The 12,138-nt window shown below is 53.7% G+C and overlaps 1 protein-coding gene across 2 annotated transcripts in view; it reads left to right on the plus strand.

The window, feature by feature from the left end:
* The window catches only part of MPRIP (myosin phosphatase Rho interacting protein), a 93,983-nt gene that overhangs the window by 48,112 nt on the left and 33,733 nt on the right, over nt 1–12,138 (plus strand). For both annotated transcript variants that reach the window (XM_085309385.1, XM_085309384.1), the window contains exons 8-12: nt 5,982–6,123; nt 6,648–6,764; nt 9,578–9,634; nt 11,441–11,509; nt 11,974–12,063. In XM_085309385.1, coding sequence (XP_085165511.1) covers nt 5,982–6,123; nt 6,648–6,764; nt 9,578–9,634; nt 11,441–11,509; nt 11,974–12,063 — 475 coding nt within the window. The remainder of the gene's footprint in view (nt 1–5,981; nt 6,124–6,647; nt 6,765–9,577; nt 9,635–11,440; nt 11,510–11,973; nt 12,064–12,138) is intronic.

Genomic DNA, 12,138 nt, shown 5'->3' on the forward strand with positions numbered 1-12,138 from the left:
TTGCATTCCAGTGCGCCTGGGTTTAAGGGTAACTGGGARGTCTGTGCACACCAGCTAGGCAGCGACGCATCCTTAGTAACACTAGGAGGCAAATGTTACCCTGCCTGAGACTGTTTTGAGGGCAGCCAGCCGAGACACTTGGCGGGTGAAGTTCGGCTGCTCTATTTGCAAGCCAGACCACCTTCCCCCTGCTCCTTCCAGCACATGGAGGCAGCTGGCACCATTAATTAGGTTAGTTCTCTAAACGGTGTTAGAGCCGAGGCTGTTACGCAACTGCTTAATGAGCTGAGAGAGGTTTCAAAATGTCACAGCCTTAATCTGGGAGAGGAGAGCCGGGTGCACTGGCGAGGCAGAGCACAGCGGGCTGCAAAACAGCTTAGCGTGCAGGAGGCCGGGGGGCAGGAGGGCGGGGAGGGCATCTGCATGCATGCGTGCATGAAGCACAAGCATGCTTGGCTTTCCCTGGGTGAGGCAAAGGATGGGCTTGACTTGCCCTGGGAGGGACGCATTTGTGTGATGAGGACAGTGGAGCAAACCAGGAGACAGGCCCCGGGCAAGAGGGCTATCTGCCAGTCTGATTTTCTTGCCCTGATTTTCCTCTGGGCTTGTTCTCTCTAGCATGATTTCAGCAAGTGCTTCTGGTTCATTTCTTCACAGCCCCTAAAGGACTGGTTTTCTCGTGCCGAAAGCCCAGAGCCGAGCTGGGAAACATGACGCAGCTTTGCGCCGATGCTGTGGATAGGCAGGTGGATCCTTAGGTCTGTCTAACCTGGCCCTGCCCTAGCGATGTGCAGATTAAGTGCTGCCGTTTGGCACGAGGGGAGGATAAAGGAGCAGAAGATGGAGTTGGCTTTCTCTTTGCCTTGGGAATTCGGTCCTCTCTGGGCCAGACGAGAAGGATGCCACGCTGGTCTCCTGGCAACCCTGTCTGCAGACGCCGGCTGCAGAAAGGCTCTCAAGTCATGATTTATGAGTTGAACTTGTAGCATGTTGGCCCAAGCATAGGTCTGATCATGCTGCTGCTGGGGTTTGCTTGCACGGGCCACCCCTGCCAGCATGTTTTGCCAGGGCTAGAGAATGGCACCTTCTCCCTGTGCTGGAAACTCTTTGCTCTGGTCCAGCGTGATGTGCGCTGGAGGTGCGGGGCAGCTTTGGGATCCAGCACGCTGGAGGCGAGCGGTGATGTGCTGCTGGCTGGGCTAGCCTGGGCCAGCCAAGGGCAGCAAGGGGGGCAGAGAGGAGCAGGGATTTACACGCAGGAGAAGAAGCTGCTGCCTCGTGCAGTCCTTTATAATTTCAGCACCGCTCATTTCCCCCTGGCAGGTGCTTTTTCCCAGGGGAAAGTCTGTTTTTCCCCACCCCTTTGCTAGTTGGGCTCTTGAGGCTATTTGACAGGGTTTTATTGCTGCATCTATTTTGGCAAATATTCTCCTATGTCAGCTCAGAGCCTTTATCCGAGCAGTATTACTCRAGGAAGGGGAGCAAATACGAGTCGTTGTTCTGCTCCCCAGCGCCCCCGGTTCAGCATGGGCCTGAACGCAGCGGGTCGAGTCTGAGGTTGCTGGAAACGTCTTTTCCTATTTTCTGTACTAACYGGCCTCGTGCAGTGCCATCTCAGGGCCTGCTTTGAGGAGTACCCGGCCACGCCAGGCTCTGCTTGACACCCAGAGAGCAGCGCTCATCTGCCCCGGGCCCCGCTGCCCATCCAGGTCTGCCGGGGGCAGGGAGGGGGTTGTCTGGCCCAGCGGAAAAGGGATTTGGCTTCTGCCCGCAGCGCAAAGGGGGCTYGCTCGGGCCGGCCGAGCCCCGGAGCTGTTGCGTTCGGGATTTTACCCGTGCCCAGCGGAGCGGCTCTGGAGGGGGGGTGGAGGGCTGGCGGTACGCCGGGCACCCAGGGCCAAGCAGCCGTAAACGGAGGGGAACCCACAAGCCTCCGGCTGGAGCTTGAGGGAAACGCAGGATGCCAGTGCTACCTGGGGGGCTCCGACCTGCTGACGAGGGGGGTAGAGAAAGCCAGCAGGCGTTAGGGCTGGGGGCGAGCGTTTCCGAAGAGCGGTCCGGGTGAGTGGGAATCGCTGCTGCTTCGGGGCTGAGGAGRGAGGCTGGAGCCCGGTCTCTTCTTGCCGCCGGCGGGGCTGAGCCTCGTCCAGCACGGGGAAGCGGTGCTTCGAGGCGGCATTACGGCAGAGAGCGGGGAAACGGGGGTCCCTGCCTGCAGAAGGGCTTGTTCGGGCTTGGCCCGGGGTTGCAGCCTGTCGCTCTGGGGGAGCGAGCTCTCAGCAGGGACAGCTCGGGCTGCTCGATTTAGGGACTTGCTCATTTGTTTTCTCCTCCAGCAATCTGCAAATTGGCCCGTGCTGAGATGAGCTGGGTTGTGTGGGAAGGAGAGGTTATGTCTCCTGGAGCCAAGGGACCTCTGTTCTCGGCACTCAGGTGGACTTGGCTGGCGATGGGGAGATGGTTTAGCATCATACCAGAGAATTAACATTCACTGAAACCCTGCTCAGCTTGGCTTGGCTGCTTTTTAAATTTGAGTTTACTTAGTCCACATATTCTTTCCATTTTTTTCTCCAAATGCAGACCGTGCTCTTTGAGGTTGAGCAAATATAATAACTCGCTTCCATGCTGCAGGGTCAACTTCTCCCCCTGGGTTTAACACCGTTTCTAATAATCCTTCTCAGTAACCTACTAACAAGTCCAGGAGCGCTTGCCTGAAACCATTTGCGCACATGCAAACCCCAGAGACACCAAGCAGGCATCGTTCAGATTTGCCTTTCGTCTGTCAGTGCAACCAAACTAACTCGCTTTGATTCCTTTGCTGTTTTCAGCYCTTTCTCCCGTTTTTGCTAACCCACCGTAAATCATTGCATGAGTGGCAGAGCTGCAGATAGGACAGGATTAAATCAAACATCTGGTGGTCCAACCGGACTAGCACACCTGTAATCTTAACTCCAGGTGAAGCTGTTTTCAGGCTTTCTGTCCTGTTCCCTTACGTCGGGAGATCCTCGGTGACTCGTGTGCAGAGCTGCGCTTGCAGATGGGCTTGCTGACCGCTCACACCCGACCTCTGTTCCGCGCCGCGTTCGGCTGTCCGAGTCCTCGGTCCCTTCTCAGGCAGGAACCAGCAGCAGTGGGGAAGCAGGGCCGTTTGCGAGGAGGAGACGGGGCTCGGCGTTTCGGCGTGCGAGTTCCCKCCGCCGGCCCGCGGCAGGCCGGGGCCGCGCGCCCGCTCCGCTGCCCTCCCGCCGGGCAGGACCGGGAGCGCCGGCTGCGAGAAGGGTCGAGCCGTGCCGTGCCCGCTGTCGAGGGCAGCAGCCCCTAAAAACGCGGCTTTTCCCATTGAATCGGTGCTCTGATTGCGCTGGCGAGACCCCGATGTTGAACGCTCTCCCACGCGTAGGTTGTTCTTTTAAAACTATCCTCTTCGTGTGTGTGTATCTTTGGGGGAAATTGCTCTTCCTTTTTCCAACACTCGCTGTCTGTCTTGCTGCTCAAGAATGAATGAATCCAGTAAGAATAAGCCCTTTCTTCCAATCAAAGAAAACTGCTTTAACGGTAGCTCTGGCTGGCTTTTATAGCTCTGCTCCCCCCTGCACGCACCCCTGCGCCTACCAGCCCAAGCCTGCAGCTCGGGRCTGGTGCGGGGACCTCCTCGGCACCGGCTTTGTAGTCTAGAAAGCGCGAAATGGCACCGCAGCTTTTAAAATGCTTCATGCCTTCCTGTCCGGAGCGTTACTTCTGTCCACGCAGAGCTGATGTTCGACGGGGCCGGTCCTGCCCTGAGCGTTGCGGGGAGAAGCCTCCCCCTCCCCAACATCGCTAGCCATAACTTCTCTGAAATGTTTAGTTACTGGGGAAAACGATTCTTTCCTGTAATCCAAATGATATTAACCCTTGGGGCTGTGATTTGGTTGCAATGATTTTTTTTCCCCCTCTTCAATGACAAATTACTGGAATGATTTTGATTTTGTTTTGTATGTAGGTGTAGATATATAATTTCCTTTTCTGTTCATTCATTTTCCAGCCTTGTTTTCTTCCAGGTCTTGTTGCTCTCCACCTTCTCCTGCTGTGTTGCTGTGTGACGTGTCCGCCTTTACCTCGCCTGCTTCGCTACCATCTCATCTCAATCTCAAGCCGTAGAACAACCTGGTGGTGCAGCCCCTTTCATGAGAAATCAACCTGCTTTTGATTTTGTTTTATGTTTATTTTTTTCCTGATTTGTTTTTCTTCAGGCCTTCACCTGATAGGGCACAGACAATGTTAATTCATGGACCTCTTGTTCCCTCCTAAACTGARACTCAGAGAAGGCTGGGCCAGTGTAAAAAGGGGATGGCTGGGCTAAAAAATTGGGACTCCAAGCCAGTTCCCCGTGTGTCAGTAAACAAAGGACTTGGATTTACCCTCTGCAAGCTGGTTTTTGTGRACAGACACCTCTCGTGTGAGCAGAACATCCCAGTGGGGTTGGAGCCCTGCGGGAGCGCAGCGCTCCRCTCGTAGCCTGCAAATTGGGAAGCAGCGGAAGCTGAACGGATCTCCTATAAAAACATCAGATCAATTGAAATTTAAAAGTCAAACTCTTCCCCACCAGCTCTGTCCTTTCCTCCTCGGTAGCTGGTCTGAGCGTGGGGCTCTGCAGCTACCTCTGAGCAGCAGCGCTCGGGTCCCCAGCCCGGCAGGGGCATGTCACGTCTTTGGGCTGTTTGTCTTATCTATGGAATTTGGTGCAAATGCTAGTTTAAAAACTAAAAACATCATGTTTTTGAGTCCTAACCTGCTGTTTGTTTTTGTGGGAAGTGTTGAAAATGCTTTTGGATAACCTGTTTTCCTTCCTGTGGTTGCTGTTGTGATTTTCATGTGCGTTAGAGGTTCACGTAAGGCGAGCAGCCCCAATTTCAGATGTGGCATGTATAGGTCCAAATTTTGTGTCCAGAAGCCGTTTGGATTTAACTTTTTAGGGAGGCTTGAAATCAGGATTTAAACTTCACAGCTTGATGCTCAACTGGTGTCCGTGCTGGTATGGGGCGGGGGGGGGGAGGTTATTCCATGTTCCCAGGTTGCAGTTAGAGACCAGAGGTTGATGCTTGTCCAAGCCCCTGGGCACGCAAACCTTGACACCACCTGATGCTTTGAAAACGCCAGCATCTCCTCCCCTGCGGCTCAGCAAATGTTTTTTTCACGATGAAGTGGCGCTTATTATTCCTCCTGCGAGGGCCTGTTGTTTGCAAAGTYGTGAGAGCATCCCTTTGGGGTTTGGTCTGGGGTCAGCTCCCGCTCCATCCACGTTTTCTTTGTGGTTCTCTGTCCAGAGAGACAGCGGCGGCAGCGTGCGATGGGTGGCCGAGCTGCCGTGAAGGGTCAGTCGTGCTCCCTGCTGCTCGGGGGGATGCTCCGCTGGGCCTGCCAGGTTGCACCTAACGCCTGGTGCAACGTGTGCTCCTAACTCGATGCAGCCCGACCAAAGTTACCAGTGCAGGGTTGAGTTTTTGCAGAGTGGAGGCTGCAGGGTGAGCTGGAGCCACCCGTTATCTCTGCACCGAGGTCGTGCTGTCGTTTCTGCTCTGTGCCGTGAGGCTGCAGCCTTAGAGGGTAAAGGCAAAGCTCAAGCTAAAGCTGTTTAAAAATCCCTAGTTCTGAAATCACTGTAAAATTTACAAATAAAATGATACTGCTGGTTTTGTAAGGGCTTCCTAGATAGTTAAGAAGACAGTGTGTATGGAGCTGGGTATTCTGGTTTTTTTTTTCCCCCTTTTTGGCTCCAGGTAAAATGTTGCACGTTAGATTGGGGTGTTTTGTCCTAGATTTGTGCACCCTTGAGCTTTCAAGGAAATTGGGACTAAAAGCCAGCTGTGCATAGGTGCTGGGTTGAGCAATGCTGCAGAGATCTCACTGCCCCAACCTCGGACAGCCTGAACTTTGTGGGAAACTTTGTGCTGTTCTTGTGTTAAACCGGCTCTGGTTTTCCCYTTCTCTGTGTTTTCCAGGCGGTCTCAAGTAATTGAAAAATTTGAAGCATTAGATATTGAGAACGCAGAGCACATGGAAACGAACCTGTCAGCAGGCACTGCCCTTTCGAGCGAGACGCGGCAGGGCCGGAGCGAGAAGAGGGTTTTCCCGAGGAAACGGGTAAGCTGCGAAGCTGCTTTCAGGTCCGGCGGCGTGAGGGGGCACCCGGGGTCTAGCCCGGCCGGCCGGCAGCCCATGTTGCAGGATTTAGCTCTGATCGTCCTTGGGGTGGAGCACGGACGGGATCACGGGCCGGCGCACGCGCCAGCCGCRTCGCTGCCTGTGCCCGTCCCGCGCAGCTTTGCTGCTTGCTTTGCCACCCAGCCATCTKTCGGGATGGAAACTGTCATTTTTGCCTTCCTGCAGCATAGAAAGAGGGAAGCTTCGGATGGCGTGGCAGGAAACATTAATATGACGTAAAGAAACAGGACAAACGGGGGACTTGAGAGTCCCATTTGTTCTTGGATGTATTGGGAACCAGTTAAATCTTGAGAGGCCTTGAAAAATGTGTTTTAAATGAAATCACGCTCGTTCTGAGCCCAAGCGATGCCCCTTAACTGCGTGGATTGGTATGTTGCGAATCCAGAGAAAAGGACTCGCTGTCCTAGTTACTGAACTGATCCGGGCTAACGCTTCTCCTACAGGACTTCACTTCCGAAGCTGCAGCTGTGGGCTCCATCCTGGATGCGTCTGCTTCTCCTCTGTCTCCGCACCGTCGAGCAAAATCGCTGGATAGAAGGTCCACAGAGTCCTCTATGACGGTGAGCCGCCGAGGTTGTTTATTCCGCCGGGAGTGAAAGGAGGGAGCGCTGCTTCCCCTCGCTGCGCCCTTCCCACGTGCTGACCGAGGCTGCAGCAGAGCCTTCAGAGCTGAACTGTAGGTCAGGGCAGTTTCCTGGAGCCTCTTCACTCTCTGGACTGAGACCAAGTGCTGGTTCATGGCTGATGCATTTTTGGATAGCAGATCACACTTGGCTTGTTAAGGAGAGCTAACACGTGGCCCCGTTTTCTCATGAAGATTCSCTAATGTTTATGTAGTTGCAGGCTGGTGTCGGTGGAAGGAAGTGTCAGAGGAAGGTTTGAACCCGACATCCTGAGTTTTCTTCCATTTGCATATTTCAAATGCTCACCAGACCTGGAGGCAAATAGTACAAAATAAACATGAATTACTCTCCTCTCRCTTGCCACCGTTCTATAGGAACAAAATAAATAGGCTTGCTAATCTCTCAAAGCGATTACGTAGCTATTGTAAATACAGGATGCATTCTTAGTTAATGGAGTGCTTCTGTTCAAGGACTTCTCAGAAAAATGCACTGGCTTGGTATTTCTGTAGTAGCCTTTAATGTAGATTTGTACATCTACAGCGATGACTTTTAAATTCTTAGTGATAATACAAAGATGCAAGAAGTGCACATTAAGTGACAGCGCTCATAATCCGATGAAGGCAAAAAAAAATCGTGTAATCAGTGGGAAATACACTTTTTCCTTGCATTGAATACTGCTTTATTGTGCCACTCCCACTGTAAAAGTGAAAACATAAGAAAAAATTGAACACCTACTGACTTGTGACCGAGATTGCAAGCGTCTCCCCTGCCCGTAGGGTTACCTGGATCAGATCAGATCAGTTATCCTTCAGGATGAAGGCTGAGGCAGAGTTTATCCTGTGTTAGGATTTGTGGCTTGCAGCAGAGCTGTGGTTTGAGTTGTGTGGGTATCTCTTGGATGAGTGCTTCGTCTGGTTTTGTTTCCCAGCGTCGACAGCCTCCGGCAGTGCTGGTCACAGACCTTTCAGTCCTTCAGCCTCTCTCCCTTCCCATTTGACTCCTTTCAGGCTCAGTTTCTTTGGCAAAAGCCCACACTCTCTGGGCTCTCCTGAGTACTCGGAGTAAAGCAAACAGATTTCTGAGAAAGAGCGTGATATGTATGAGAAACCTGCTCAGTCTGGGTGCTTCTGTAATGTCTTCCTGCAGCCCAGTTTGAAACGTGTGCTTATACTACCAGGTTAGCAGCAGCTTTGCTCTCAGGCTGCTTTTAAGCCTTTACTTGAATTTTAAGGAAACTAAGAGTARTATGTGTGCTGCTAATCAGGGATTTACTTGCTCTTATGAAAGATTCTTACCCTATGCTTGTCTTAGTTAATAAATAGCAAGCCTTTGCGCAACCGTAATACTTTCACTCCTTTTGTTTTCCTTCTTTGCAAAACGTATGGTTGGAAGCCAGTTATTTTTGGATCCAAAATGTAGCTCCTTTGCTTSGAACAAGAGAGGCTCTCCAGCTCTCTGCAGTTAGGACTGCCTACAGAGCTCCCCTTAGRGGAAAGGGTTTGAACGGGACCCAGATTCCTGGGAGCACGATCCCACCTGGACCTTGGCAGAGGAGAAGCAGCAGGATTGTGGTATCACTCTCTCAGGGTGAATTAGATCTGAAATGAAGATACACAGTGCTCATAGCCTGCTTCGGAGATGGGCGAAGCCATTGCAAATGCAGTTTTCTCTATAGTATGAAYGACGCTTATCACTGCCTCTTCAGCAGGTACCTGTTGGGGTCAGTGGTTTTATTGCATGCACTCACATCGGGCCAGCGCTGACCTGTGCTGCTCGGTCTGGAATCTGCCTGCTCTCCCCTCTGATTCTCTAGTGATCCAGGAAGAGCAGGCTGGTATTTTCCCACATTTTTTGTGGAGCTGGGCAGGGTTCCCACCAGTGTGGGAATGCTCAAATGCAGGATGTGCTGGCCCATTGCATAGGTTTGATTGAATAAGCTTCAGTCCCCGATTTTTCATGGCTTCCTTAGTTCTAGCCAGTAGATTTGTGCTGCTTCATTGCAAACGCAGTCTTCTCTYCTTTTCCTCCTCCGCTCTCAGCTGCTCTCTTTGCTTCAAACCGACTGCTGTGAGGTTTCAAAGCCAGATGCTTGGCAGTATCAGTTTCACAGCAGCAGGCTGTGATGTCCCAAACCCAGCGGATGGCTGCAGCACATGTAGCCGCCGGAGGAGCTTGGCCTCGAGGGAGCCAACATCCTTCGCTGTGCACTAGCCAGGCTTGGGGGTGAAGGGGTGGCTGGAGTTACCCCCACGCTGTGTGCATTGCTTTTCTCTTAGCTTCAGCCTCCCGACGTGCCTGCTTTGGAGGAAGTCTCACCAGGTGTCGCTGGGGTGGGAGATACTGCAACCCCCTGAATTTCCAGGCTGTGTGCATAGGAACTCAACCTCGTTTTGAACCCTGCAGCCTTGCCTGAAACAACACATAGTTTTTGCTTCTTAATAAATAGCAGAGGTACTAAAGTGTCTGCAGTCTTGCTAAATCCTTGCTTCTCTTTTCTCTAAAATGCTGGTGTAACCGTAGGAGAAGACAAAGAAAATGCTAAGATGGGGACAGCCTGAATAAACCCTACACCAGGGTCTCCTTACCTCCTGGGAGCCAACGTTTAACCTCCATGCAGTATAATGATCCAATTTAACTGGTGTTGGTTTATTTTGTGGCTGCACCGTATTTTATCAAATTGCTGCTGCCGTCCGTTTCCTGGATGCACTTCCTCTGAGCAATGATTGCCTCTCTCTTGCCTCTTCTTGCAGCCTGACCTACTGAACTTCAAGAAGGGCTGGTTGACGAAGCAGTATGAGGACGGGCAGGTGAGTCCGGGGGGAAGCTCTCCCCTCGGGTCAGTGCTGAGCACGGCGGTCAGTCCCAGCTTCTGGCAGTTCCCACCCACCTGTATCGTCCAGATGAGCTGAGAAGAACCTGATGCCTGGGCGAACTCTGCCTGCAGACTCAGTTTCTGTATTGCGGCTGCAAGCGGTCCTGGAGAATAGCTCATTTGTGGCAGGGAAAACTGCAAAGGATTATTTCGTCCGTCTGGTTCTTGGGGCAGTGCTCGTCGAAGCTGGTATCCGTCCTTCTCTCTCGGCGGCAGAGAGCCTGCGTTTCCAGGGCTCCCAGCACTGCTGCAGGCCTTCGGCGGTGGCAGCTGCACAAAGAGCCCGAGTGCCGTATCTTAATTAATGGCAGCGGCACAACGAGGGCAGCGTGCAGTGTTTCGAGCCCCTTCTTAATGCCGCACGCGCAGGCTCCGCGCGAGGCTGCTCTCGGCGTTAACGGAGCCGCCCTGTCTTTGCAGGGCGGATCAATATTGGGCCAGTGCTGCAGATGGGAGAAGCCAGATGTAGGCGCTTGGGCAGAACCGCTAGAGGAGATTGGTACAAATCCAAAGCCAGACAACGGTGGTTGTATGTGAGCCCTGTGCACCGTGTTTGTGTTGGACCGGGAATAGCTGGGCTCTGTCCTGCGGCAGTTTCAAGGCCTCGCATCTGGATATCGTATAATGAGTTTCTAGGGAGTCGGGACAGCTTGGATAGTAGCACTGGTTTCGTGTTCCCGTTCTCTTCCCTATTAGTTTCATCTCCCTTGTGACCCAGCAACCTCTTTGGCGTCAGTAATGAGGCTCAGATAAGGCTCCCTGAGCGCTGGGGAAACAAAACCGAGAAGTAAAAAATGTCTCTGTCGTGGCACTAATGGAAGCATCAGCTGCCGCTCTGCTCGTGTCCCTTCCCCGAGGGGAAAACGCTTCCGTATCAGAGCCTGGAGCCTGGCACCGACGCTGACCCCGGCGCGGGCGCGCGGCTGGCTGCATGCAGTCCCTTCCCTGGAAAGGTTTCCTTGCCTCCCGCTCTGCAGGGAAAGCCAGAGGGTGCCTGGTCTCTGGCCGGCGTGGAAGCACCRTGGCCCAGGAACTTGCTGGTCCTGTGGCTCCTGCAAGCTGAGGGCATGTCCAAATTAGCCGCTGGGGTGAGGGCTGTGTTGATTTGTGGCTCCCTCCAGGATGCCGCCTCGCTCTGGGAGTGTGCGGAAGGCGCATTTGTAGAGAACGAGTGCCAGGATTGGGCTCCAACTCAATTTCTAGGTACTGCAGATAAAGCATGAACGTTTTATTGCTTTTTTTCCTAGAGAAAAAAAAAAAGGAAAAGAAAAACGTCTCTAAGGCTTAAAGTGCAGCCACTAAAAGCGTTGTTTTGCCAGTGGAGCTAATGGGAAGGGCTCTGAAGGCCCCRGTGGCTCTCACGGTCTGTGTTACGGTCGCACGCAGGGGGTTCGTTCCCGCTGGGGATCCTCTGCTCCCTCAGCTCATCTGTTCAGCAGCCGTCAGCGCTCGAGCAAAACTCGAGTCCCGGCGGTGGAAACCACATCCTCGTCTCACCGCAGGGTCCCTTGCGTCTCGGCTCGCTCCGCTCTCCCCTTTCCCCCGGGAGAGCCGGAGGCCCCTCGACGAGAACTGCCCCCGGCAGAGCCCAGGGCGAGAGGGGAGGGGAGAGCCCGAGAGCCGCTCCGCGCAGCGGGGACTGCCTGCTTGCCTCTGCTCCGGCGGCGCGCGGCGAGCCGTCGCGGCTCTCCGGCAGCGGAGGGGCCGGCTGGTAACAGCCCCGTGTTGATTTTTTTCCTAGTGGAAGAAACACTGGTTTGTGCTGACGGATCAGAGCCTGAGATACTACAGGGATTCGGTGGCGGAGGAGGTAGGTRTCCCCTCTGCAGAGCTAAACCCGGCCCGCTCTGCATTCGGATAAGCCCCAAATCTCTCCAGCCGGCTCCCAGAGCCTTGCGTGTGCCAGGCGGGCTTGTGGGGGTGCCTGCAAAAACGAGACAACGGTGAGAAACCAGGAAAGGGCACGATGAGGTGAACTCCTGCTCCCAGGCGTAGGGGATTAAGCAAATATCAGGGCTGGAGGCAGACGCCGCACAGGACTCGGGTCAGTTATCTTCCCGGGTGCCAAGGGCCGTCGCCAGGCCTGGAGCATCACTCTGCAGGGCTCTGGGCGTCTTGGGGATCTGCTCGGGGTCTGCCCGTGAGTCCCCCAGCGCCGAGGACTTTTGACATCTTACCAAACCCTACGCGGCACCTCTCCTGCAAGTTTGTACTGTGCTTTTTATTTGCAAAGCGTTAGCAGTTGTGATAAATACTGCTTCCTCCCCTCTGCAGGCGGCCGACCTGGATGGAGAAATCGATTTATCTACATGCTACGATGTTACYGAGTACCCGGTCCAGCGAAACTACGGCTTCCAGATCCACGTAAGAAAACCGTGGGAGCAAGCAGGGGGAYGGTCAGCTGCGGGGAAGGTGCAAGCGCGGCTGTGCGCGCAGCGC

This window comes from Rhea americana, unplaced genomic scaffold (assembly GCF_003343005.1).
Source record: "Rhea americana isolate MKP2758 unplaced genomic scaffold, rheAme1 scaffold_297, whole genome shotgun sequence".
NCBI lineage: Eukaryota > Metazoa > Chordata > Aves > Rheiformes > Rheidae > Rhea > Rhea americana.